This window comes from Hyaena hyaena, unplaced genomic scaffold (assembly GCF_003009895.1).
Source record: "Hyaena hyaena isolate Hyena2069 unplaced genomic scaffold, ASM300989v1 scaffold_1, whole genome shotgun sequence".
NCBI classification, from domain to species: domain Eukaryota; kingdom Metazoa; phylum Chordata; class Mammalia; order Carnivora; family Hyaenidae; genus Hyaena; species Hyaena hyaena.
Window position 1 is genome coordinate 444,301 of NW_024080633.1, and position 27,419 is coordinate 471,719.

At 39.4% G+C, this 27,419-nt stretch overlaps 1 protein-coding gene across 3 annotated transcripts in view; it reads left to right on the forward strand.

Moving 5' to 3' along the window:
- Positions 1–25,773, forward strand: part of CNTNAP4 (contactin associated protein family member 4) — a 252,739-nt gene extending 226,966 nt beyond the window's left edge. For all 3 annotated transcript variants that reach the window (XM_039227582.1, XM_039227589.1, XM_039227596.1), the window contains 7 exons: positions 3,141–3,380; positions 5,976–6,200; positions 7,614–7,747; positions 8,422–8,509; positions 18,452–18,670; positions 18,988–19,059; positions 23,551–25,773. In XM_039227582.1, coding sequence (XP_039083513.1) covers positions 3,141–3,380; positions 5,976–6,200; positions 7,614–7,747; positions 8,422–8,509; positions 18,452–18,670; positions 18,988–19,059; positions 23,551–23,744 — 1,172 coding nt within the window. In that variant the 3' untranslated portion in view covers positions 23,745–25,773. The remainder of the gene's footprint in view (positions 1–3,140; positions 3,381–5,975; positions 6,201–7,613; positions 7,748–8,421; positions 8,510–18,451; positions 18,671–18,987; positions 19,060–23,550) is intronic.
- Positions 25,774–27,419: the final 1,646 nt, after the last annotated feature.

Consider the following 27,419-nt stretch of genomic DNA (forward strand, 5'->3'; position numbering starts at 1 on the left):
GAGGGGGGGTGTTTCCTGTTAATGTCCTGGTCCTCTGACCTTCTTGTCCACCAAGTACCTATTTCTGCCATTAACATCATGTGATAATCATGTGCTTCCCTGTCTAAATCTGTTACTAGATCACATGCTTCTTGAGGGCAAGTTCAGTTGCATATAATTCTGTACCTCCAGGGTCAGACTCCATGCCCAGCAAAGAGCTACTAAGTTGAGCTTGCAGAACTGAAATGCTGTTGAAACCAAAAATGATCTAAGTAGAAGAAAATGAAGATTATCTTTTTTGACCATAGTTTGGTGTTAAGAGAAAGGGACTCCCTTGCAATAAACGGCCAGCTGTAGATTCTTGCCCTTTTCTGCCTCAAAGTGAATGTGTTTATTTTAATATTTCCTCAGCTATGCCCATGGGCTTATCCCTGGAATTCTTTATGCCCCTTGTTCCTCATCATCTGGAACAAAACAAAATAAGTAAGAATAAACAAGCTGGGACAGATGAAAAGGAATTGTGTTCAGTTGTTGGACTCCCAAGTTATTTAGTTCATACAATGTCTACTGGCAGAGGGAGGTCAACTCCTAAATCACAGAGACTTGATGTTTCAGAGTGACAAATGCTTAACAGACCACGATTTAACGTGACTGTATTCTATACACTATATATCACGATTTAAAGAACTCTAACGTGAAGTAAATTAAATACACCAGGAATCCACCTGTAATCCAGACTTCCCAGCACCTGACCCTCCTCCAAAGAGTTCCTGGGCCAAAGCTGAAAACAAGGCTGCGGGCTCCCTTACCCAGGAAAGAAAACTCCAGCAAAGATACTAAGAGCATTTGGTCCAAGACTTAACTCTGAGCTCTTGATGTTCTCTGGAGATGAGTTAGAGAGTGTGAGAATAGGGAAATCTGAAGCTCAGATGAACAGCAGCTTTAATGCAGAAGGAAAAAAAGAAGAGTCCTAGAATAAGGGAAGGAGAGAGACTTCAGGAATGAAAGGAGACGGAGGAAATGCAGGAGTGTGGGAACAGGGAGGCTGTCCATTCTGAGACTCCGTTGAGATGAGCTCCTTTTCCCTGCCACGCCCATGTAAACTGGAATTGGAATATATCTGGCTGCATACCTCGCAGCATCTGGAGTTATAAGTAGCAAGTACGACCTATGCCCTTAAGACTTTTATTTGCTTCGTTGAAGAGGCACAATGTCAACTGAAGCAACTTCAGTACACAAATTTAAGTCCAGTTGTTTCCATGGAAACCCTTATGTCTATGAATCTGAATTCTAAATACCATCAGTGTTATGAGCCCTGAATTCTTAGGATTCCTTTGAGTTTCCCCTTCATGCTATTTTATTATCCAAAAATATAGAATTAATGTATTCAGAAATGTTCCTTGGGTTTTATCCTCATTCTCAGTTTCAGGGACCCAAACCAAATCATGTGGCCAGTAGCGTTCCTCACTCCAGCCTTTGAAGCACCTAGCCCCCACTCCTATGGCCTAATCCAGTTTAATGAGCCAGTGCATTCATTAACTGATCATTAATACCTAATTATTAAGCATCAGTTATTATTGTTATTATTTATTGTTTTATTTATTATATTATTATTGTCCATTGCTGATCAGTTAGTTATGATTATAAATAATTATTGCAAAGCTATTAGGTGTCAGGCACTGTTCTGAGTGCTGGGGTGCAGTGTGCCTGAAGTGGCCTTTCCCAAAGTGTATCTAGTGGTGGGACTCTGATAATATACAAAGTAAATTGGTAAAATGTAACACCTGGTACCTGGTGATAAAAGGCCAATTCATTTAGGGTCTTTCCAACTTTTGGTTTTGAAATTTAAAAAAAAAATCGGTTTAATCTCTGAAGATAAGGAGATGTTAAGTAATGAAGCCTACATCAGGAGCTAGCTAAATGTGGTGGTAGAGGAGGGAGGAAACATATTCTAGAAAGAGACATGTACAGAGCAGGTCTTAGATTTTTGGTGGTGAGACAGCCTCATCCATTCACTAACAAACCTCCTTTTTTAGAGGACCCATGACCATCTAATAACGCCTCTGAGTGGAATTGTCTAGACTATTTAGATTAGAGTACTATTTTCCCACTTTGAGTTCTGAGTATTAATTTATGGGGGTTCCTGGGCACAAATTCAGGTGAAGATCCTCTTAGAGCTTGTGTTCGTATTAGGATAGTGCGTATAAAATGTGGTACTCACATGACCACCTGAATCAGCTCCACCTAGGAGGCTTGTTGGTAGTTTCGATTCACAGCCCTATCTCCAGCCCACAGAATCACTATTTCTTAGAATAAGCCTGTATTTTTAAGAAAACTTCCATGTGACACCTTAAAGTTGAGAGCCTCTGGCATAGAATATCAGGGTCCGATTCCACTCAGACATCGTAAACCTCTTCAGGGGTGACTTGATAAGTGCATATTGTCATGTATTATCCAGTAAATGCTACACCGCTGTCTCTCCATCGACCCCCTTTCCCCAGTTTGTTGAGAATCATTCTGAGCTTAACACAACCCACCCTGGACAAGTATTTAGAAAAAATTCACCTGGGAAATATGCCAGACAAAAGCAAATAATCTCAAATTACCATGTTTTTGATGGGAGAATAAAACCCAAAGACCCCACTGAGTGCACAGTTAAGTTAGAAGAACTCAAGGTGTCTTTCACAATTCTCAGTAAATTAAAACCAGCATCAGGATCACATTTCAATGTGAAGAACGAGTGCACTCACCCACAAATATGTGCTGATTTCAAATCGCCAAAAGCAAAATTAGCTTCTACATGAGAATATCAATCCATCTCACTGTTACTTTGCATGAAAGATATAGCCTTATTTTGTTCTCTGAAAGAAACTAAAAAAGAGAACCTCTCCGACTTATATTTTAATCAATCGTTTTTAGAAAACCAACATGTAACAAATTCAGCCTTCCGAAAAAATTGAATTCATGTTTTATCTTCTTAAATTCTTTCAATATCCTGTCACAAATTGTGCTGCCTGAATTATATTGGCTCATCCAATGCTTGCCCTTCCCTGTAAGGCCACAGCTTTCACCATCGCTGTGAGGCCTCAGTTTTGCTTGGTCTTTCAATCCTGAAGCAAACGCCTGGGAACGCGTTTCCATATGCAGTATTTCCCTTTTAGGTGGAACGGCCACCAGACAGAGGGGCTTTCTGGGCTGCATTCGGTCTCTGCAGTTGAACGGGATGTCCCTGGACCTGGAAGAGAGGGCTAAGGTGACCCCCGGCGTGGAGCCCGGCTGTAGAGGGCACTGCAGCAGCTACGGGAAGTTGTGTCTCAATGGCGGCAAGTGCAGAGAAAAGCTCAGCGGGTTCTCTTGTGACTGCACCTTCTCTGCGTATACGGGGCCATTCTGCTCGAAGGGTAAGCATGGCAGGGGGCAGCCTCCCAGAAACATCCCCTTCGTATGTTTTCATCCCATACGAAGAAAACATCTTGTAGTCATTTTCTGGGTAGCTATTTGAGCCCAAATATTTCCATTTCTGATTTTTTTTTTGCCAATTACCTGTTTCATGCTAATCCTATTTCATTTCTTAGACATTGGCCTCAATTCTTAAGAAAGGAAAAAACTATTAATGATAAATCCTCTAAAGTTGCCTCTCAATGTCTTTTTAAAAATTTTTCTAATCTTTATTTCTGAGAGAAAGAAAGAGAGAGAGGGGAGAGAGAGAGAGAGAGAGAGAGAGAGACCAAATGTGAGCAGGGGAGGGGCAGAGAGAGGGGGACACAGAACCTGAAGCAGGTTCCAGGCTCTGAGATGTCACCACAGAGGCCACATGGGGCTTGAGCTCACAAACCGCGAGATCATGACCTGAGCCAAAGTCAGATGCATAACCAACTGAGCCACCTGGGCACCCCGCCTCTCAGTGTCTTAGAGTGTTAGCTGCTCAGTCTGCTTTTATTTATCCAGTGTTGATGCTGTTAAATAAATATGCTATCAACAACCTGTCTCATGGGGCAGTTCTCTATTTTAAAATCTTGAAAGGCTTTAATGTTATTTTTAATGAAGATAGTCAACAATGCAAAGAAATTTAGGAAGTATTGCTATTTTGGGTTTTTTTTTGCCAAATATTTTTTTCAAAATAAAAATAACTTTGGGGCGCCTGGGTGACTCAGTCGGTTAAGCGTCCAACTCTTGATTTCCACCCTGGTCATGATCTCATGACACGGAGCCTGGTTGGGATCCTCCCTCTCTCCCTTGCTCCTTTCTTTCTCTTTCTGTGTCTCAAAGATAAATAAATAAGCATTAAAAAAATAAAAATAACTTTTCCATTAAGTATGGATGTGTAACAAAATAGAGATACTCCAGCATTTTGCTCTGTGATGTGGCCAATGTCTGTGAAGTGGACTGTTTTTCAGTTTGTCTTGTTCACAGACCCATGTCATAGAAGAAAGAAAGGACTGAGTATTAGTGTACTCTAGCAGTCTAGATGGACTTCTCTGAGTACACGAACATTTGTTATGCTTCCATAGTTGCTCATAGAAAACTGTCATCCAGCTTAATTCAGTTGCTTTATTTGCGTGTCTGGGCTGCTGAAGCCCTCCCTAATGGAAGCTAACAAAACTCACCTCCAAATTGAAGCAACCCAGGCTTTGCAAAGAGAGCATTTGGGATTATTTCATGAAAAGTGGATTAAAAGCCTTCTACTTTTGGCCAGAACTAAGTTATAATTTGAAATCTCCCTGTGATAAACAACTCACACACTGCTATCATTCTAGAAGGCTCTTCACATGTAGAGTTAGAGCGGAGACCACTTCTTCCCAAGAACTTGCCTTCCTTTTCTGAATTGAAATGATTTCTAGTTAAGCTCGCTAAGTGCAGTCAGGAATCCTACTCTGCATCTGCATATCATATTGACTATAAAAATTCATTATAATAACATAATGAAACAAATAAGCAAGCAAAATACTCCTCTGGTGCTGAGGGAACGGAGACATCGCTATGTTACCCCGTAAGCATCATCTGCTACTCGCATCCCACAACTGGTCTTTAATAGTATTGGAGAGAAGCAGGGTTCAGGGATCCAGTGCTAATTAGTCTTCCAGATCCTCCTCATTTTCATGCATATATATGTGTGTGTGTGTGTGTGTGTGTGTGTGTGTGTGTGTGTGTGTGTGTTAATTTGGGATATTAATTTCATATAGGTAAAGTACTATGATTTTGTAAAACTGAAAGAGGCTGGACAGTTCCTTATGTTGACCACCGCTACACAGATACCCACTGCCCTCTCGTATTAATGCAGGACTTGGCTGCTTCTCGTAGGGCACAATAAATAGGGTAAAGTGACATTTCTGCCTGTTGATCCTGGAAGGTAAAAGGACCCCTCAAACTTCCTTCCTTCCTATTATAGGAAGACTGGTGTATTGTAGTTACAAACTAATACATGGGACCAAAAATTTAAATAAGAAAATGGATGGTAAGGAGATGAAAGCCAAGAAGCCTGGTTTATGTCTGACATCAGAGAGGAGAACATTATGCTTATAATAAGAAGGTTAACTAGAGGGGCACCTGGGTGGCTTAGTTGGTTGGGCGTCTGACTTTGGCTCAGGTCATGATCTCATGGTTCGTGGGTTCGAGCCCCGCATCGGGCTCTGTGCTGACAGCTAGCTCAGAGCCTGGAGCCTGTTTCAGATTCTGTGTCTCCCTCTCTCTCTGACCCTCCCCTGCTCATGCTGCTTCTCTCTCTCTTTCTCTCAGAAATAAATAAAAACATTAAAAAAGAAAGTTAAAAAAAATAGAAGGTTAACTAGAAAATTAATTACATATAATTCTAGCATAAAGCCATTTTAAGAACCACCATAAGAGCTCTATTAATTTTCTGTGTTATTTAATTCTGGTTTGGGGGCGATTTGTTATATCTATACAATTCGTTATTTTTAATTAAAAATATATCAGTATAACTGAAATAAGATCCTTGTATTTAATTTGTTTAACGTAAAATTTGTGTGTCATTTCAGAGATTTCTGCACATTTTGGAACTGGCTCATCTGTGGTTTACAATTTTCAAGAAAATTATTCCTTAAGTAAAAATTCCAGCTCCCACGCTGCTTCGTTTCATGGCGATATGAAGCTGAGCAGAGAAATGATCAAGTTTAGCTTCCGAACATCGCGAGCGCCAAGCTTACTGCTTTATGTGAGCTCCTTTTATAAAGAATACCTTTCAGTTATCATTGCCAAAAATGGTGAGTGCTTTTTAGATGAGAGAGAGAGAGAGAGAACAAAAAATTGAATTAGAACATTAGATTAGTAATATATGGATCGTTCTCATGTTCTTGCCTCTCAAACTTTAAACAGGAAGAAAAGTGTGTCTGTGTTTTTTATTCAATTTTGTTTTTCAATGCTGTCCTATGAATTTACTCTAAAGGGATTATTTAAAATTGTTAAGATAGTTTTGTTATAATTTTGATAATTTCCCATATTCAATGTTATTTTATTTATTTATTTATTTATTATTGTTAGAAGTCCTTTATTGTCGCATATAATATCAGTATCAATTTTGTGGTTCATTGTGAAATAAGATGCATATTTGCATTTAATAAATATTTCCTTCAATTAAAAGTAGGGGAGTTTAGGGGGAAATGTTAACAACCTAGCATTATGTACAAGAAAACTTCCAGAAAGTGATCTGGCAGTTCTAATTGTCAGCAATGAAATAGTCATGGGAAATGCTGGTATCAGTGCAGAGCAAAGGATTGTGAGTTAGGACATGTGTATGCTACAGAAATCTTGTCACGGAAAACCACTTATGGATGTTTTTCTCCTCCCTATATCCAGCTTAAAGATAAGAATTCTGTAGATAAATTGTCCAAGTGAAGAAAATAAATTTATAAACCTGAAAATATCATTTCAACTAAAATAAATTTGGCCCGAGGGCACTGAACACTAAAATGAAAGTAGTATTATTTAATAGGTATATTTACCTTCACTGTGTACCTTTTGAGCTTGAAGCTTATCTCTACATTAAGATATTTTCTTTGTTAAATTGGAGATACCCTGTGAAATAAGTTAATTGGCATCTTTGCAGGCAGCTAAGTGAGTAGCATTAAATTTCATGGTAAGTTTGGCTAAAAACTGTTCATTTTATCCTAATTTCATTCCAAAGTCCATGACCATAACCACTTGGGAATATTTCTCATCTTTAGTAAAACTCCATTTGCTTATAAAAATTCCATTAATCAATTGCATCGTAGTGTGGTAGATGTATTTTTTAAAAGACGAGATTATAGAAACAATGTTACTGTAATATTCCACAGTAGTTTGGCATTTCATAATATACTAAGGGTTTGTTTTTTTTTAAGGTAGAGGCTAGTACAGAGATTTGCTTATGCTTAACCACACCTTTGACTTCTAGGGGAAAAATGAAAGATTGATGGGAAATACTGCCTATTAGTAACACACTTGGTCTTGATCTCAAAAACAGTGCAGTTTGATATAGAAGCTGACTTCTAGGTATTGTGAGGAAAGGAGACATCCAAATAAGCTACTGTGAATTTTCCACCAGAAATTAATAACTGAAAAGAGTACTCTTGAGCATTTATAAGTAGCTCTTCAATGACAGTTTTAACTAAAAATGTAACTTTCCTCCCCTCCTTTAGGAAGTTTGCAGATCAGGTACAAGCTAAATAGACATCAAGAACCTGATGTCGTTAACTTTGATTTCAAAAACATGGCAGATGGACAGCTTCACCACGTAGAGATCAACAGAGAAGAAGGAATGCTGTTTGTAGAGGTAATACAGGAAATTCAACAGAAATGGTGGTTACAGTTACAATTCTCCAGCATAAAGGACCGTGGGCAGAACCATGATCATGAATAGACCGAAGGCATTCTTTCTAAGATACTATTAATATTTGATACTGAAAAATGCCACACTCTCCTCATTTGTTTTACGTCGCTCAAGAGGGAAAGCCGACTAGTTTATCCTATGTACCAATAGTGGGGCCATTGCTGCTCTAATGAAAGAGTGGAATTTATTCACTCTACCAGCTTTTGAAGCAAAGCACGAATGTTGTGGCTCTCTCCATACAGGAAGATTTCTTAGCTGAATGACTCAGGTGAAAGTGCCAAGCTAAGTAAAAGTATCAAGGTGAAGATAACTCATATATGTATACATATATATATTGTTCAGCTTTACCAATTTTGGATTTCTCATACAATGGAGAAAATTAAAGGGATACAGGGGGCTAGAAGGTAGGGTGCACTATTATCTGAGGATAGAATAGAAAATTTAGAAAATATTCACCTTTGTAAATGGCTCTTTAAAATTTATTTTTCTCAGTCTTTGGGGCCACACTAACAGTTGCCCATTTTAATCATTTTCTTTTGTCTTCCTTTGCTTTCTGTCCTCTCCTCAACAAAATGGCATCCGTTTGGATGCTTGCGCCTCGTATAACAATTCTATAGATTGATGACAATGCAAGGAGACAAGTCCATCTGTCGTCAGGTACAGAATTCAGTGCCGTCAGGTCTCTTGTACTGGGCCGGATTTCAGGTAAGTAAAGGCATGGCCTTTCCCTAATCATGACGCATAAAGATCAGAAGAGTCACATTGGACACGTGTATGCGCGCACATAGGCCACACACACATTTATCCTGCCAAAAGAAATCTTGTTTTATCTTAATTATAAATGAAGGCAGAAACCCTGCCTTCTCAGAGGTTTTTGGAACCCTGTGCAGGGACCTCTTGCTGAGCAAGCACCGTCCTTTGATCGTAATGCCACTATGCTCTTGCATAATGAAACGTGATGTTGTTCTCACACTTCAAAAATATCAAACAATAAAGGTAGAAATAATAGCCTATGTATCAATCAGCTGCCAAATAAACAGGCTGTCATCTAATGATCAAATGGGGACTAGGCCTAAAAGAGAAGGGAGGGGAGAGCAATGGTTTTCTTCTCGTTAGTAGACGTGCATTAGGTTCTAGCTTGGACCCTGTTTGCCTTGCGGGGACGTGGTGGTGGCCGCCACTCTTGCTGGAACCCCGTGTCTGTGTAAATGCCTCATGATTGTCATTTATATCCAACAATTACTTCTGATATTAGCATTGAAGTAGAAACATACTCTTGCCATTTTAACATCAAAATATATGTACATTTTTTTTAACTTGCCAGCAGAAACTACATGGAAATGGGTGGTAAATTTTGAAAGGGTTTTCTTTCTAATTACCAGTAAATTATAAAGAGGAGTGATATTTCACCTTATTTGGGAGGGTTGGGGGACTTCTTGTAGCCTTGTTTTTATTTCTTGTTTGATATTTGACACTAACCTGCAATATTTTGTCCCAGAGAGTAAATGGAATCTTTTATTTTTTTGAACCTTTCAGCAATCTGTCCCCTTATGATCAATTCCTTATGATCCCTGTACATAGTTCAGAATCTTGCGAATGTTTGATTAAACCCATGGGTGAACGATCAAAATATTGGCCCTTGAGAAGGTTAATAGTTAAATTTATAAATATTTATGGGCTCTCTAGGAGTGTGATTAGCACCAAAATCGTGTGCTCTCATCCTCCAAACAGGAAATGTGAATTGCATTGTCCTCTCTCAGTATGCGAGAGTGGACATTAAAAATATGTGCAGAGTGCCTCTTAGATATTTGGAAGCCTAACTGAAAAATTCCAAGTGAGTTTCATCGTGTAAATTATGTAAATTCAACTGTAGTAATAAAAAGAATCAAATAAATATGACAAATCCTGATCTCAAGAGTTCCTCCTCCAGCAGGGTCTGAGATGAGGCCTTACATAAAAATGTAAAACACAAGATAGAAAATTGTAATAGTTATGCATAATGTTAATACAATCATATTTTTAAAGCAATAAAATCCTCAAATTTAATGCCAGCATTACTGATGAAAATACTTCTTGTGAGTAGAAATATGTTAAATATATTATAAAACAATTGGGAAACTTATCTGCTTTCTATTAGGAGGATTGTATTAATTAAACAGTAGAATAATAACATTCATTATATAAATATTTGTTTCCCTTTTTGTAAGGGAGTGGGAAGATTAGTAGGGAATTAAAGATGTTAATATTTTTATTCAAGTATAGCATATCATTAAAATGCATCTCACTCATATGGAAAAATAAGATTAAAGTCCAAATTCAGCAGTGAGCTTTATAGTCTGAATCAGCTCATTCTCCTAAAAGTGTAGGTAAGAATTTATTTGGCATGCGCCTAAGGTGTGGATCTTGACCAAGGACTAACGGTCTGTTCGATCATGTGTAATTCAAAGGAAAGTAATAATTTGTGGTCAGATTTGGTGTGGTATATGAATTTACAATAAAATATATGTAGTATATTATTATATTTTAACATAGTATATGAATTTATAGTAAAAGAGACACTAAAATGGAACTATTAATTTTCCAGAGAGTTGCTCAATCTTGAAATTTCTTATTATGTTAGTCCGCGTCCTCCAACAAGCAGTTGCCGAGACAAAATTAACCATGTGAGGATTTTTATTCAGGGAACACTTGTAAAATAGGAGGTGGGAAAGGAGCTGGCCAAGAGTGGCCAGGCCATCAGATGGCCATGCACCTCTGCCTCCAAATGAAGTCGAGAAGGAGGGAGTCAGAAGTATCCTGGAAGTCCGTGCAGTCTAAGAAGGGTTGAGCAGTCTTTGGGGAGCTCTTGGGTTTGCCAGCTCTCAGAGGAATCTCCTGTTCCCCAAGAATGAGCCTGCCTTAGGAATCCCTGCTTTGATTAACCACCGCTGGAAGCCAGCCACCAGAAGCATGGCCTTGGCTCAAGTATAAAGCTGGGTTTCAGAGCCCAGCAGCAGTGGCCCTTGGTCAAGTATTCTCCTCTAAGGTCTGCAAGGCACATTGTCAGGGCCCCATGCTTATCAAATACGTTTTTCCTTTTTGGAAGCCCCTTTGGCTCACTGATTCACTTAGCATCTACTCTGTGATGCCCTGTTGTATTCATAGAGGGTGCCATTCAACAAGGCAGACGTTGCACCTGCCTCACAGAGCGTATGGTTAGCGGGCATACACGTTAACTGTCAGAAGGTTCCTGTGTTTCTGATGGAGTATAATGTACCCTATATTGCTTTTGATAAAATAGTTCCAAATTACCCTCCAAATTAAAATGAGTTAAAATATTTGTATCATTTTATAATTTCTGAATATTTCTATTGAGGGGGAAGAATATAGACATTGATCAATTATATATATTTTTGGAGTTGTCATTTGTGTACCTTTTCAACCAAAGACAAGGATATGAGCATTCACTGCCATTTTAGATGGAAACCCAGGAAAAAGGACATCTTTTCCTCCTTCAACTTTCTCCATTATGCATTTCTTAAATTTTGGAAGAACTATGGAGATAATTTTGGATTGTCGCCATGAACCAACGTTACTAGTAGATATTCAAAAGGAAGGTCAATTTTAGAAACAACCTCAAACTGTAATATGACAGCATGGAAACCATCTCCAACTCCCTGTTACACTTAAAAAACTAAGGACTCAATAACTCTGACAATAATGCACATTAATAGTTGGGGGCTGTGGTGGGGAAGTCGGGGCATTAGCCAAACAGCTTAGTTCAGATCCTCCTACAATCAATAGAGTACATTAAATCTGCTTTTCATGTTCATAACTCACTGTAAAAGTAAGCTCAGAATTGTGTACCTAGATACTTTTATATGTTATAATAGTTTTATGATTTATTTTAGTAAAAGCTGGATGATTATTTTCACTTACTCTGAGCCGTTGCTCTTGCATATTAGAGGTCTTGATCAGTAGTGATTATTCCTCTCCTCTGATGACAAAGAGCCAGAAGGTACCTCAGAGTACTGCAGTGGAGATGAGGCCAGATGTAAAATAATGTCTGTCGTCAGCAAGGAAGGGACAGCCACTCAGTCTCCACTGAAGAGCTGTAGGAACAGTTTCCAGTGTGTCAGGAATCCTTTATGTAAAGCTCTCTTCGGTGCCAAGAGGTGAGGAAGACTCAGATGACCTAAGTCCTGTTTGTGTAAATATATTGTGAAATGACACTAAAGATAATGATTATTTTATAAGCAAGTTTTAAAAGAGAGGTGCAGCTTAGAACAAGAGAAGTAAGAAATCTACTTAAATTTTTTTTCTTCCTCAGGTTGATTTTTTACTATTTCAACAGTTAAAATCTCTTAGCCTATCTGCAGTGCATACTGTGGCTTTAACCTTCTGGAGGCTTTGTTTCCAGAGAGTTAGTGATATGTTTTGAACTGGCCGTAATTAGAAACTGAAAAACACCTTTCTTCTCATCTTGGTACGTGAGCATCAATCAAAATGTCATGTCCCAAACCCAAGGAACACTCATATTGCTGAAACATGTTCTCTGATTTTAATTATACAACAAATGGCATGGTAGACATTGGGATTTTCAGAGGCTCGTGTAATCATGAGGATGCTCCAGGTGGGAAGGATAAATGTGATCCTTTGACAACAATGTCACCCTCCTTGCTTTCACTTGGTACTCAAACATAACAAAGCAGAGCTCTGCTCACACTTAAAGCACACACACACACACACACACACACACACCCCAAATGATAAAAGCAAAAGCCACAACTCCCAAATTATACATTTATCAGCTGCCAGATCTAGAAACCTTTGTACAGAGATAAAACTAGAATAATTTCTGAAATAAAAAAGAGAAGGCAATTGTTTATCCCTTTAATTACTAACATGCTTTAAAATGTGCCTGCACCAGGAATAATAAACAGTAAAGCCACTATCAGGGACTTACACCATTGTGTGAGTGACTTTATTAAAGAACAGGAATTGATGGAAGAGAAAGAGAGAATGAGGTTGGCAGGAGGGTGGCTACAGGAGCTTTGGAGACAAAGCAACGAGAGGTTGGCCAGGCCAGCACAGTGATGAGCTGTGGGGCTGCTCAGAGTAAGAGCAGTGAGATGTGAATTCTGCTAGTGTCGTCTCTTAAGTATAATAGAGGGTTGGAGATGGTTTCCATGTCATCATAGTACAATTTAATAGTATTACCTAAAAAATTACACTCCTTGCTTGATATCTGCTAGCAATGCTTGTTAATGATGATTGGAGTTAAAAATTTGTTCCTACGGTCCATTTCCTCTGTAGAAATGAGTGCTAGAGGACAGAGAGGAAGTAGTTTTATTTCTTTCTGGTCTTCCTTTTAAAAAGGCCAACAGTCTGATGTCATCTGTCCATCAAGTACGTTGTTCATGTGTTAAGTACTGATGCCGAAGTGAATGATTACTCAATCAGCTCCTTTAAGAGAACTATTAACAGGAACAGTATCTAAAAAGAGATCTCCCTAAGAAGTAATTAATCACAGGAAATATGCAGGTGTAAAGTTGTTTTGCTCACTCATGAGGTTTTGTTGGGTCAAAATTCCACACAAGAAAAAAATCTCAAGACCATTACATAATCGTGAAATCACATAAAACCTTTCATGGAAAAATGTGCTCACGTCTTGAATGATATCATTTAGCCTATTGTAAAATGACTGAAAAATCACTGTTCAAAGGCTGAGTGAAGTTTACAGTTACTGTCTATTACTTTTTTATGTCAGACATTTTATGGCGCAAGAACCCTGACAGCAGAAATTCGTTGTCCGCCATGGTATGGGAAAAACCAGTCTGCATTGAGACAGACTTGGTCCACAGCCCTCCATAATTAATAGGCTGCCTTACATTCATTTTTACATCCAAAGCTCACTGCAAAATCAAGTTCTGAGATCTGTTTATGGGTTGTTTTTATGTTAGAAGAGTTTTCTAAAAGGCCGAATATATTTTTCACTCATTCTGTGCTGAGCAGTAGCTTTGGTATATTTAGAGGCAATGACCCATAGGGATCATTTATCTCTTCTGAGGCTATAGAGCCAGGAAGTAGCTCAGATTTCGGCTGTGGAGATTTAGGCCAGATGTAAATAAAGTGTGTGGTCAGAGGGGAGAGGGTGTCTAGTCCGGCTCTTAGAAGAACTATAGGAACAAACGTCAATCTCAATGTTATTTAATGTAAAACCTGCTTCAAAGCCAAGGGGGTACGTAAGATAGTTTGATTAGATTATTTAAAGACCCTGTGATTTTGTAAATGTCTTATGACACTTAAGACAAGTCATGTTGAAATCAAAAGAGAAGTACAAGTCACCCAGAAATATCTAACTAGAAATACTTCTGTATTAATCAGATTTTTAAGGTTGTATCTCAGAGCGGTAGGTTTGGTTGGCAAATACATACCTTTTATGTAAAACTGCTTCCTTATCCACGTAGTATTTGCTGTCAGCTCTGCCATTTTACTTTTCCACTAACTCTTGTTATAGGCTACTGGCTATAATGGCATATAATGGTAAAAATGCCCTGCTCCCCCTCTGATTTTTTTTAAACAGTTTATTGTCAAGTTGGTTTCCATATAACACCCAGTGCTCGTCCCCACAAGTGCCCTCCTCCATGCCCATCACCCCCTTTTCTCCCCTTCTGATTTATTGCACCATGTTCCGGCAAGACTTTTAATCTTGATCTTCATAAAGATACTGAGATTCTTTTTAAATAAGGCCCTGCTTCATAGGTATGGCCACACTACTTGGTACTGTTTTCTGAGGTCTTCCGTTTGTTTGTGAAGGAGAGCCACAAGAAATTTCAAGAAGCACTCTTTGTAATTATTCTTCTGTTTACCTCACACCCTTTCCAGAAACAGTGCTCTTACCACATATGGAAAGGCACTTCAGACAAATTTTAATTCCCCCATACCCTATTTTTCTTGCAGACCTTTTGTTAAAAGATTTCTTCTCTAATAAAGCAGGAGTCATCCCTTTGGTGGAAAATACATTTGAGGCTGAGGTTTTAATAGGCAAGATGACTCAAACACCCGAGTCAGATAAGGATTTTTACTACCAGAAACATCCGAAATATGCCTGTCCTCTCAGGATTTGTGTAAAGCCGGGGGGGGGGGGGGGACAGTGGTCTTCAATTCCTCCATCTTCCCTGTTCTTTACATTGTGTCCCTAATCTTTACATTGTGTTGGCATTTCAGGAGTCAGGAAAGATCAATATTTTTGCTCACTGGCTTTATTAGCGCAAAGATATCTAATGCTATGTATTTCTAAGGCCAGCTTTGCTTATGAACAACATATTATAGCTGTTAATTTTGTTTGGTCTGGGGAGGTGGCTCCAAAGCCCCTGTGCTCTGCCTTCACTCCTAATTCTAATTCCCACCCATTGACTCTCCTGCAAATAGGAGTTGCTGGTCCAGCCCAGCAGGCAGGGGGAGCCTAGAGGTTGTCAGTGAAGAGAGTGTTGGGCGACTCCTTGCCCCCTGGTTGGAAGAGTCTGGGCCAGCCTATGAGAGTCTTTGGGGAAAACTGAATTGTGTAGATCCCTCCCCCACACTTGGAAATGATTGGCTTACAGAGATCTCTGGACTCCTGTGGGGAAAGGTCAGCACTGAGAACTTCAGTGTGCCCACTTCCCCTTTTGCCAAAGAGGGAGTGACCTAAAACTTGAAGAGTTCCTGAATCTTGCTGAGGATGATCTGAAGTTTGAGTCCTCTCTGGCTGGAGGTTAAGGGTGCTTGGCCTGCACCCTCCCTGATATGGGGCAGCCACATTGTCTGTCTTCTCTAGATGTCAGCCACCTAAGGAAATCAATGACTGACAGTCGCCCAGCAGATGAGAAAACTAGTTCTATCCTTAAGATTCAACAACAATGAAATGAGAGAAGAAACAAAGTCACCGAATCACTCCCTGTCACAAGAAACGTTTTCGGGGAGACAGATGCCATCCTGATGCAGCTTAGGAAGAGCACTTGCTTCCAACAAAGCAAAAACAGACCTTGAGGAACTAAAAACGTCTGATTGTTCCAGATTGAAAGTCAGTAGGAAAGAGTGATCTTTGTTGAAACTTGAACTCATCACCTAGAAGATCAAGGGAATGAAGTACTTGACTTACACAATATTAAGTCCTAAAAGATAGACATCAGGTTGGAAAAGTAACATAGCTTAGAGGAAATGCAGAGAAGACCCGGTGTGAATAATCAGCAGACGAACAGAATAAAGAAGATGAAGAGGGAGCCGTATATGACACCTTTTCCAGGCTAAAGAAAACCCTTGCATCTCCAGATGAAAAGGCCCCACCATGTTCTATGCAAAATTCCTGACTCATAGGGAATCTTACAAAATTTAAGAAAGAATTGATAGAGCCAGAAGATGCTGGAATAATATCTCCAGGCCACTAAGGGAACAGGGCTATGAAGAGTCAACCTTAAAATAGATGAACAAAAATCACCTAATCCATCAAGATAAATTTCTCTTCCAGACACACTCCATCACATTTTCTAATTTATTTCTTCAGAGCATTACCACTCTTCAAAATTTTCATTAGTTCCTGTTTCTATGTTTATTTTCTGTCTCTGCTGCTAGAATGTAACATGCTTGATATGCACGGAATTTATTTCCTGTATCTGTAGCTCTTAAAACAGAAATTAATTGATTAACTGCCCACTTTATGTTTCAAGAGTTTAAAGTCTGTTAGACAGTAACTTGTAATATGAAAAATGTTTTTCACTTAAAGGTGTAGTTTTAAAAATTCATCTCATATCAGATTTGTACCAAAGAAGTGAATCCTATCTATTTGCATTTGGTGTGGGGGTGGGGGGGTGGGGGGGGAGTTCAAAAGGTAAGATTTTTTGAAAGTCTATAGAAATTGTAATCAAGATTTTAACACTGTAGAATAAATGTGAAAAGCACTGTCCTGATTATGTTGTTTGTAATGTATATTTCCATTTCCTTTCTTATTTAAGTAAAAAACTTCCAGAGCAAGAATGCTGTCTTTTTAAACATAAATATGTTTGCATGTGTATCCATTCAAATGAGTGAATGCTGTGTGTTGGAACTAAGTTAGTTCTTGGTTTCTACACAAGGACGACATGGCTTCTGTAGGACAACGTCATGCTTGGGGGTTGACAGTCACCCGTACGTTCAGAGAGCCAGTCTGTGGGCCGTGAGGCAGGATGGCCTGGTGGTATGGTAAGAACATGGCTTTCTGAGGTAGAGCCCCAGGGCCTGAATGCCATGTATCTGGTGTATTCAGGTCAGGCTCAATCAGAGCTGACTTGCCAAGAGTCACTTCAAGAATAGGGGCTCTGGAGCCAAACAAAATAATAACAAAATAAATCAGCAGCACTGCGGAAGATATGAAGAGAGTAAAGAAAACAATGTGTCAATCAGAGAGTGGTTCATAAATAGAAGAGTCTTGTGATTTGGAGCCCAACAGGCCTGACTCCCAAGCAGAATGCCAACAGCTCTGTGGCCTCAGGCCATTACTGCAATTCTGAACCCGCACACCTCGCCTGTGTGACTGGGATAAGACACTGGCGGTTACCCGAAGCTGTCAACACAGACCTGCAAATCCCTTAGAACAGTGCCATTATAAGCACCCAATAAATACTTAATATCTATTATATTAAAAAAAGAGAGAGACGAGTGCACATTGTGTCTGTGTCCCTGTGTATGCAGTGCAGGGGACACTAGTCCTTTTTCGTGGTCATACTGGGTGGGTAGGTGCTTTATAGTCTGGTCACATTTGAACCTTAAAACTATATCTGGTCCTCCTTGTTTAGATCCCAGGCTCGCCACACAGAAAATGTAAATGTATTCTTCACTGTAAAACCATAAATTAATATTCTGGCATTCAAGCTGATCTCTGTTCCGCCACAGTCCCAGATAAACTCAACTCTGGTTAATGTGGGGGAGGGGTGTTCTGTCTAGAGGGGCCACGCATGTTTCTGTCTGAGTGACAGGTGGCCGTGAAATAGGGGGTGAGGTAGTATGGATGCTTTCACTGCTATGTATGAGGAATTAGGGCGACTCTCTAAACACTTTGGGGTGTAGCCTTCCCACGTGAGAACATCTTGCCCCTGCGTGCCTGGATGGGGTCAGAGAGTACCAGAAGGCTTTCGGCCAGACCCAGCTGTCTGCTTGGCCAGTAAATAGCGGAACCGCAGAAGCTCCACTTTCCCCCTAGCGCCTGTGATGTTCGTGACTTCTGTCTGAAGGGCTGACTGAATTCATTTCCAAATCAGGAAGCACTTTAATCTCTTGAGCATTGACTACAAGCCCTATCACAAATCATGTTCATCACCTATTTTTAAATGTAACATCTCACGAACCTTCATCAGTTCGTGAACCTTCAAAACCTGGCCCATGCTTATGGAAGCTTCGATCACTTCCGGATCACCATATCATATTAAATTAGCCAGACTTAAAAACTTGCCTTCATTAACCTCAGGAGGCTCACCGTGAGTGGCGGAGAGACTTAACGGCTCTGCCTCTTTTAGTAAAGACCCCACAGAGGGGAGTTTAGTCTGCTGCACATCTGTTGTTACTGTATTATCAGACTCAAGACTTTCCATCTGTCGCCTTGCCTGTTTGCTCTTGCACGACTATTAATATTTCGGTGTTTCTTTGGATTTCCAGAGCACAGCGATGTCGACCAGGAGACAGCCATGGCCGGTGCGCAGGGCTTCCTGGGCTGTCTCTCTGCCGTGCAGCTCAGCCATGTGGCCCCTCTGAAGGCTGCGCTGCAGCCCAGCCACCCGGCCCCTGTCACCATCTCAGGACATGTGACAGAGTCCAGCTGTGTCTCCCAGGCTGGCCCAGATGCCACGTCAAGGGAGAGGACACATTCGTTTGCAGGTAGGGGAATGGCTCTTCCTTTGCAGTAACAAACACACTTGTCCCCTGGGTATTGAATCTTCTGATGTGCCGTTGCGATGCCTTCTCAAGATGGCTTCCCCAGATTGGTTTTGTTTAACTTCCAGGTCTCTTTCCCATTCCTTTTCTAGATCCTCAGTGCCTTATACATGTGGGCCACTGCAGTTGATACTGCTGAGGTTAAAAAAAGTCATAGAGATCCCACATTGATAAAATGTTTTAAGATTTTTGTTTTCAAAATTTCTTCTTTTGACTTGGGTGTATCACTCCCTCCCTCTTTTTTTATCCTTCTACTGCAGATCATTCTGGAACAAGAGATGACAGAGAACCCCTAGCCAATGCAATCAGAAGTGACTCTGCAGTAATTGGAGGTAACAGAAAGCATGAATGAACTCTTTGGTACTTCTTATCTCTAGGAGTGGTGAATATTTAGCACTAGAGAACCTGTGGAGGATCCACACGTATCTCCAGTGTTGGGCCCTGAATCCTGAGGTCAGTGGCAGGAGTGGTTTATTATTTGTATTTGGATTGTTTTTTTAGAGTCTTCTTTAATTCCTGAATTCCTTGAGGATTTTCAGTATACATAATTGATAATTTCACCAAAGTGCCACACTCCTATAGTTGCTTCACAGTGTAAAAATGAGTATCATTTAGCTTGAAAATGGCCTTCTACAATCCCTAGGGAATTCTGAATGTATTTGAGGAAATACTATTTTTGTTGGCTTCTTGGACTTTGTTGTATTGCTTCTACAAGAGTTTATGTAAAAAGTGGGAAAAACCTGAGATTAACATTGGGAACATACATTTTATGTTGTGTTAATGCTCAGCAAAATGGGTATTTCTATGGTTTAGATGCTCACATCAATGATTATAGCACTTTTAGTTGCATTTTTATCAAATACTAGGCTGATGGAATCAAAGTGGTTTGTAGTTATTTTAAATTGCAGAATTAACACAAAAAAATGCTAAAGTATATCTTCCTGGCAATGAAACAGCATATTCTCTGAGACATAATTTATTCAAAACCAGCCCCCAAAATGTACCTTTTTCTCCCTGATTAATGATCTTAAGAAGGTAATTAATCAGATAATGGAAATGCTAAGTGGCTCACCTTTTCTTCACACTTTGCATATGAGATGAACGTAAGAAGAAAACAATTATTTATTACATTGCCAGATAATGTGATTTCTCTTTTACTTGGGCAGTTTCTGTGGGCTTTATACCTGGTCCATTTTTTGTTTATTGTTTACCCTTTTACTCATTCAGACATCAACCTCCTTTAAGTAGTTAGGATTTTACTTAAACAGAGAATAGTACTAGTCAGATCTTCGTGAGGATGTTAACATCATTGCCATTTCAGCTGCTTTCTTTTGATCAGATTAATGGTGTATAAATTAAAGATACATAAGATAGAATTCCGATTTGGTCATATAATAAGCAAACAGCAAATAGCAACAAGAACCTCCTAGAAGAGCAGTTAGTAACTGCCTATCTAAAAGAAAATACATTAATATATTATTATTAACACATTATATGGTAAAAACTCATTTGAAGCTATGGCAGTTAATGTGCTTAACATTTTATTTTTTTATTTTTTAAATTTATTTCTGAGAGAGAGAGAGAGAGACATGTGAGCAGGGGAGGGTCAAAGAGAGAGGGAGACACAGAATCTGAAGCAGGCTCCAGGCTCTGAGCTAGCTGTCCGTTCAGAGCCCGACATGGGGCTCAAACCCATGAACCGTGGTTTCATGACCTGAGCCAAAGTCAGAGGCTTAACCGACTGAGCCACCCAGGCGCCCCTGTGCTTAACATTTTAAATGACGATTCCTTATCAAACAAATGGTCTCAGTCTCCTAATGGCGCTTTTTCCATACATTTAACTAATATAGATCTAGGGAGACGCAGATTCAAAGATATACATAGAGAATGACTGGACAGTCCAGCCAGTATTAGAGCAAAATATCAAATCTTTAGAATATTGTTGCTTTGGGCAAAGATCATCGGTAAGATTTGCAGAATAAAGGAGGGGTGTTTTGATAAGTCATTCTCTGTTATTCTGGAATGGAAACATGTTATAGGTCATCTGTGAAATCTCACTTGGCTCAGATACATAGAGCAGAGAAAGACAGCGTGGAAGGTGTGCAGCTTGGGAACTGAGGGTCTGGGAATCCAGTGGTGTCTGCTTTTGGTCATTCCCGAGACTGAGCTTCAGAAGCAGAGCAGCTGGTCATGGCCATTTAAGCTCGGAAGGCCTTGTCTTGGGACCACGTGCAATTTATCTGCTAAATCACAGAATATCATCCTCCAGGATGTTTCTCCATCTGGTAGCATCATGGTATAATTCTTCGCCGTTGTCTAGTTACTCGTAAATTGTGCCCACTGTGTAACAATAATTAATCCATTGAAAATTTCTCCAAATTGGCTAATCGCCCTATGTTCTACACCTTAGATCATCTTTTTCTTCGCTTACAAACCCTGAATAATGTAAGTTGGAAAATTGTTTAAAAAGACATTTAAAACTGTGACCCAGATATTATAGAGGGTTTCTAGCCAGGCTACCCAGATATGGATGGTCAGATTTAGACAAAGAGAAAGCTACATAATTTCCTCATAAAAACATTCACACAGAGCCTCAGATGGCAATGTCACAGAGCACAGTGGTTTGCCATATTTTATTTAGGTTTTGTTTTTTTGTTTTTTTGTTTTTTGGTATAGCAAGTTAGATCAAGGCTTTTGTTGAATGTGACAAATCCTGACACGACACCTTCCCCAAATTAAAGGAGATAAATCACATATATGGGACAAACTGGTTTCCGAGTCCATCCATGATTATGACGGTCTGGATGTCCTGTCTGGGCCACTGCCATGTTGATGTTTATTTTATAATTGCTGTAGCCTGCTTTCTAGTACACCTTGTCAGGTTTTCACATTGAAATAACTCAGAATATCTCTCTTGAAACAAGAGGCCTACATTAAGAGGCCAGACAATAGAGCTATGTATAGCAACTTAACTGATGAGAGGCAAAGTATATAACAACAAATGATATTTTGATTAAAATTCTTATTTATTAATATGACTGGTAATAACAAAAACAACCATATCCAGTAGTAAATTCTTCAGATTTCAAGTGCAGAATTTGATTGCCACATTTATGTTTGACTTATATGAGCAAAGAATTACTGTCCTTCTCAGGTAAGGCTGACCCAGCCAAAAGTTGGTTTAGCCATTGGCAGTATTATATAATTTGCTGTAGTGAATCTGCCCATTAAATCATGTGCTCAGGAATCCACTGTGATTGGTGAGAACCTTCAATGTGTTGGCTTGGTTGGTCTCCATTAGAGTTGTATGCACCTGATTTAAACTGAAGGAAGAAGCCTAGCTTTCCAATATGACAGTTGATCCACATCGCTGTTTTCATTGTGCCTATTTTTGTCTGAAAACAACTTCATCAGTTAATACCTCCACCGTTTTCATCAGAAAAGTCTAAGTATCAGTAAACTCTCAAACTCATGGTGACAGGCAGTAGTTTTCCAAATTCTCTTTTTCATCGGAAAGCTTGACTTTTATCACTGGCGACATACATTGTCAATTGTTTTTCTCGAAGTGACAGACTCACTTCACTCATTTTAGAGAAAATATCTGCCAAATATCCAAGTCAAAACAAGCATAGTTTGTCAGTCATTCTTTCAACTAAAAATGGTGTTCCATGAAGCAAAAAGTAAGTAGTTGAGCTCACAAGTCAGCTGTTCATACAAGCACTTTTCCTGGAGACAATTGTCATACTTGGTGATACATCCAAAGTACTTTCAATTTCGTTGCCCAAAATGTTAAAAAGGCTGATAGCCAAAAGGTCAGGATTTCATAAAATAAGTAATTTTTAGGACTTCATCAAGGACACTCTTAAATGAATCTGGCTTGACATTTTTTTCTTTTTTCTGAGATTGCCTGGCAATGTAATGCCTTTTGCCTTATGAATTCAGTGACCGCTTTTACAGTTCGATAGCCTTGTCTTAATTCATGCTAAGGTACCAGGAATGTTACCGAACCTTGTTTTACATTAATAGTGGATATGTCAACACAATGAAAGAGGCACCTTAGAATAATTATGAAAATAGCTTTGACCCTGTGGACCTCCTCAAAGTGTCCTGAGGACCCACAGGGATTCACAGAATACGCCTTGAAGATCTTCTAGCCCAATATATTGCAGGGGTCAATAACCATATATTGACATGGCTAATAACAGTGGTATTTAAATGTTTTACTTACAACCAGATGTTTCAAAATATCAATATTTCTCATGTAGAAATAATGTAAATAATCTATATTATCTGTATAAATATGTTTCGCTAGTCAGGATTATTCGTATACATATATCCTGTTCCTCCTATTCAGGAGTATGACAAACTATTGAGAATCTGCTGAATTACAGTGTTTAAATATTGAAGTAAAAAACCACATTAATTATTTTTCAATATTACTACTATCTATAAACTTAAAATAATAAACATCTGTGTACTAATATGCAGTGACATGCCGGTAACATCTTGTGTTATATGTAAGTGCACTAAAAAATTAAAAAATGAATGGAAATGCACTAAATACACCCAGTATAGTATGCGTGCAGCATAAACAGAGGTGAGCCCCCAAGGCTGATAGAGGAAGCAACTCAGAAACATACTCGGTATATTATGATACTGCCTGATCCAGAAATACCTGAGATTTTCATATTTTTAATTCATATATGATAGATGCTCGATTTATGCAGAACATAATTTTATCATGACTTATTAGTTATGAAGTCAGCAGGGCTTCCGTTTGGACAAACATTCTGATGTGGCGCTGTTTTCTCTTCCCTCCCCAGGTCTGATAGCTGTTGTGATCTTCATCCTGCTGTGCATTGTTGCCGTAGCTGCTCGCATTTATCAGCAGAAAAGGTTATACAAAAGAAATGAGGCAAAAAGGTCAGAGAATGTAGACAGTGCCGAGGCTGTTCTGAAAAGTGAGCTTAATATACAAAGCGCAGTCAGTGAAAATCAGAAAGAGTACTTCTTCTGACTGGCAGCTGCATTTTACCGTATAGTCCCGACAGTCTGTTTTAATAGCCGGGGGCTCTCACCGGACAAGAACATGTTCTTCCACTGAAGGTACAGGCAGTTGATTTGCAGCCCTGCCGTCTTACTGTATCCAGACCCGAGATGGCTCCAGGAGGCCTCATCCAGTGATGCGTTTCCCATAGCAGTCGTTCTATAGAGCAAGGAATTAGCTATTGCTCTTAATTTCCGACCGTTCTGATGGGATCTAAAACGAAAGTTTAAATCGCTTGGACTACGGTTTACTGTGTCCCGGATCTCTCAGCCATGTGATACATAAGTTTGGTTGGAGGTAAAAACCAAAATTGGACAATACTGACCTTGCTTTACTGGAGAACATGCTCGTGTTTGCTTTAGTGTCCCTGTGGTGTTATTCATAGACCCGGAAATGCTTCTAAGATCCTGTTTGGCTGGTGTTTGCATCTTCAGTGGCCAAAAGTATATAAGCCCCTTTGCCTTTCTCTGTGTTACATTCAATACAATTTACCAGTAGTCTTGAAAGATGTTGTGTTGTCATTGGTTTGTTTATATTGCTCTTTTTCTATTGGGCTTCTCTTCATGATTTTGAAGACATTAGGTTTTGAGCGTCAGACTTCAGCTCTGAATGTAAAATTCATATGCAACCAGACTCAGAAGGCGTGTTGGCTGTCAGTGACGTCTTGCCTTTTAAAATTTTCATAACCTGTTATCATTGTTCAGTAGTGGCGGTAGGGAAGACCCGGGATAATGCCAGTTTCCCAAAGAATGTGAAATGTTTGCAACTCCTAAACTCGCCGATACGAAAGACACAATTCTTAACAATGCAAAAACCACTTTTTATTTACAGCTGTAATATCTCATATGGAACATTCCTTTGAGAATATTTCCCCCAGACCTTATGCCAGTTTTCTTTATAGGTTTGTTTCTTCTGTTTTTCTAAAGTTTATCACCAAATTTTCTTTGATCTCCCTTGACTCTATTCCATGGAGCCTGTTTCTTATGAATCAGAAAAAAAAAGACAGCTTGAAGTGGAGAGCTCCGCTCCCCATCCTAAATCATGTACTCCTTCAGGCATACATTTTTCTGTGCACTGACCTCCAGGACAGACTTTGTGAAATATAAGCTGCAGCCATGCCTCCTCTCCCCAAAAGCAGTGGAGTGGTTACAGAGCGCCCACTCTGTGGGGGGATGGCATATAATATGATCTGTGCTAAGTCTGCCATTCTGTCACTTCTCATTTATGGCGATGGGGTAATTTCTCGAAAAGAACCAAAACTCAATATAACCTGCTAACTAGTGCATTCTGATTAGGGTGTCTCTACACACCAAGAGATCAAAGAATTTTCAGTGACCTTATGAAACCTGTTGCAATAATTGACTTTGAGGCAGAGTAAACGAGGTGCATGCATGTAGTTATCTTTAAATTTCGTAAGCCAGTTGTATAATAAAGGCACTTTGCTATTTATGATCACTCTGCCCAGGTGCCTAGCAAGGAACAATTGGACCCTTTAGTTGGTGCACACCAGAACAGTTTGGAAATACGTAAATTAAGCATCTTATTTTCCTTCTTAATCTCCTTACAAAAGCTGCCTGTCTTTTCCTTAGCTCTGTATCCATTCTGCTGTTTCTGTAAATGCCTGACTGAATCTTAGGATATGAATTAACATAGTAGTTTATGAAGAACTGATGTTGATAAATGGCGTACCTTTTTTTTAATCGAAAGACTTGAAGAATTGAACACAGAAGTGGTAGTTTTTATCTGATGCAAAGCTGAATACAGGCATCCTAACAGTCCTGAATCTGTTACAAGTGTTCATGTGATTTAGCAGCCGCATTAACCTGGTTGGGAGTGTAGACAGGTTTATAGATGGTGAAGCCTCATGGTACCATGTGGTCCATACTGCTGGAAACTGCAACGTGATGGCATCAAAACGCATTGATTCATCATTCGTCATGATTTTCAGTTCCTGATTTGTGATTTATTCTTTCTTTTTTTCTTAATAAAATGCATTTTTTGAAGTAAAATGCAGACTGTATTTTAAGAGACGTTGTATAAAAGTTTAAAATAAGGGAATTATACTGGATTTTCCTTTTCTTAAAACAGTAAAAAGATGTGTAGATGTCCACCTTCTTTACTGGCGGTCTGTGTTTTTTAAGCCTTTTGGTACATCCATGATGATGATGAACTATTAACAAAAAGTGCATTTATTGTGCATTTTTCTTTTAAATGGACACAGCAATGATGAAGAAAATAGAAAAAGGTTTACTGATTGTAACAGGTGAGGGCAGTTAAACAACATTTAAAGCTTTGCCAGAGACGAGACTTGGTCAGCAGTTGTTTGTTGAAACGCTCTGTGTATTTAAATGGGGTGATACTTTTTACTTCTGCAGAGAGCTTGGCCGGTGAGGCTACACTGATAGACATGATTAAGTCGAAGAATACTGTGCACGCTTCTATAATATAAAAGTTTGAAAAAGCCCCTTATCTGTGATTTCACAGGAAAACAATATGTAATTAACGTTCTCTTTTTAAGAAGATTCTTTATAAATCTCATTAAATTCAAATGTGCAAATAGGCAAATCGAGTAGAGTTAATGTGGCATTGAAGACTCACCTGTATGAAATGGGGATCATCTGTGGGAAATGACATCTTTATTTTGTGGAGGCCATGCCACTTAAAGGGTCCTTGACCACTCTAGCAAATAGCTTCGTTTTTTAAAAATTCCGTTCCCAAGGGGGCCCCTGGGTGGCTCAGTTGGTTAAGCGACCAACTTCTGATTTTGGTCATGATCTCATGGTTCCTCCGCTGACAGCGCAGAGCCTGCTTGGGATTCTCTCTCTCCCTCTCCCTCTCTTTCTCTCTGCCCCTCTCCCCCCGTACCCCCACCTTGTGCTTGATTTCTCCCTCTCTCAAAATAAATATTTAAAAAAATCCTTTCTCGTGTCACTCTTTGAAACACATTTAATAAATTCTTTAGACGGCAAAGTAAACAAGAAGCAGCCAGCTGACAACCAACCAAACAGAAGCCAATTATTTAAAATTGTTAATGTTAAAAAATAAAACTTCAGTTATTCTACCAGTAAAAGTGGGCTTATTCAGGAATAGCAGAGATACAATCCGGGACAAGCAAGCTATGGAAATGATAGGCAAGTTGCTGGGACAAAGGAGAGGAATGCTGTCTGTAGAGGAAAGGGGGTGGGGAGGTTGGAAAGGCTGTTGTCAACAAGTCCATTGGAGTTAACTGGGAGTTCTGAGTGTAGAAGCTTCTCGTTGGCTGAGCTGTGACTGCCTGTCATTGGCTAGGCTGCAGCGGTATGAAGGGGGAAGTGGGGTCAGGGAAGAGGAAATTCTTTCTTCCCATTGCTGGGAACAGTGAAGTAGTTTCCCATGCAAGGTGGTCTTTTCCTCTTGGGTCTGCAGTTGAGAAGTGGTAGGTCATGGGTGGGCCCCTTCTCGTCTCCTCCCTCCATTCTAAATGAGGTTCCCTTTTATAAACTTTCACAAAATCCTCTTTCATTAACTGGTGCTGCCCTTCATATATAATCAGAATCTTGGAACAGAGTCCATCATGCAACTAGAGAGCACAGATGTGTTATTATATGATGACATATATTAGTGTGAACAGCTGAGTTTTACCGATGCAATGTCCAGGATGCAGAT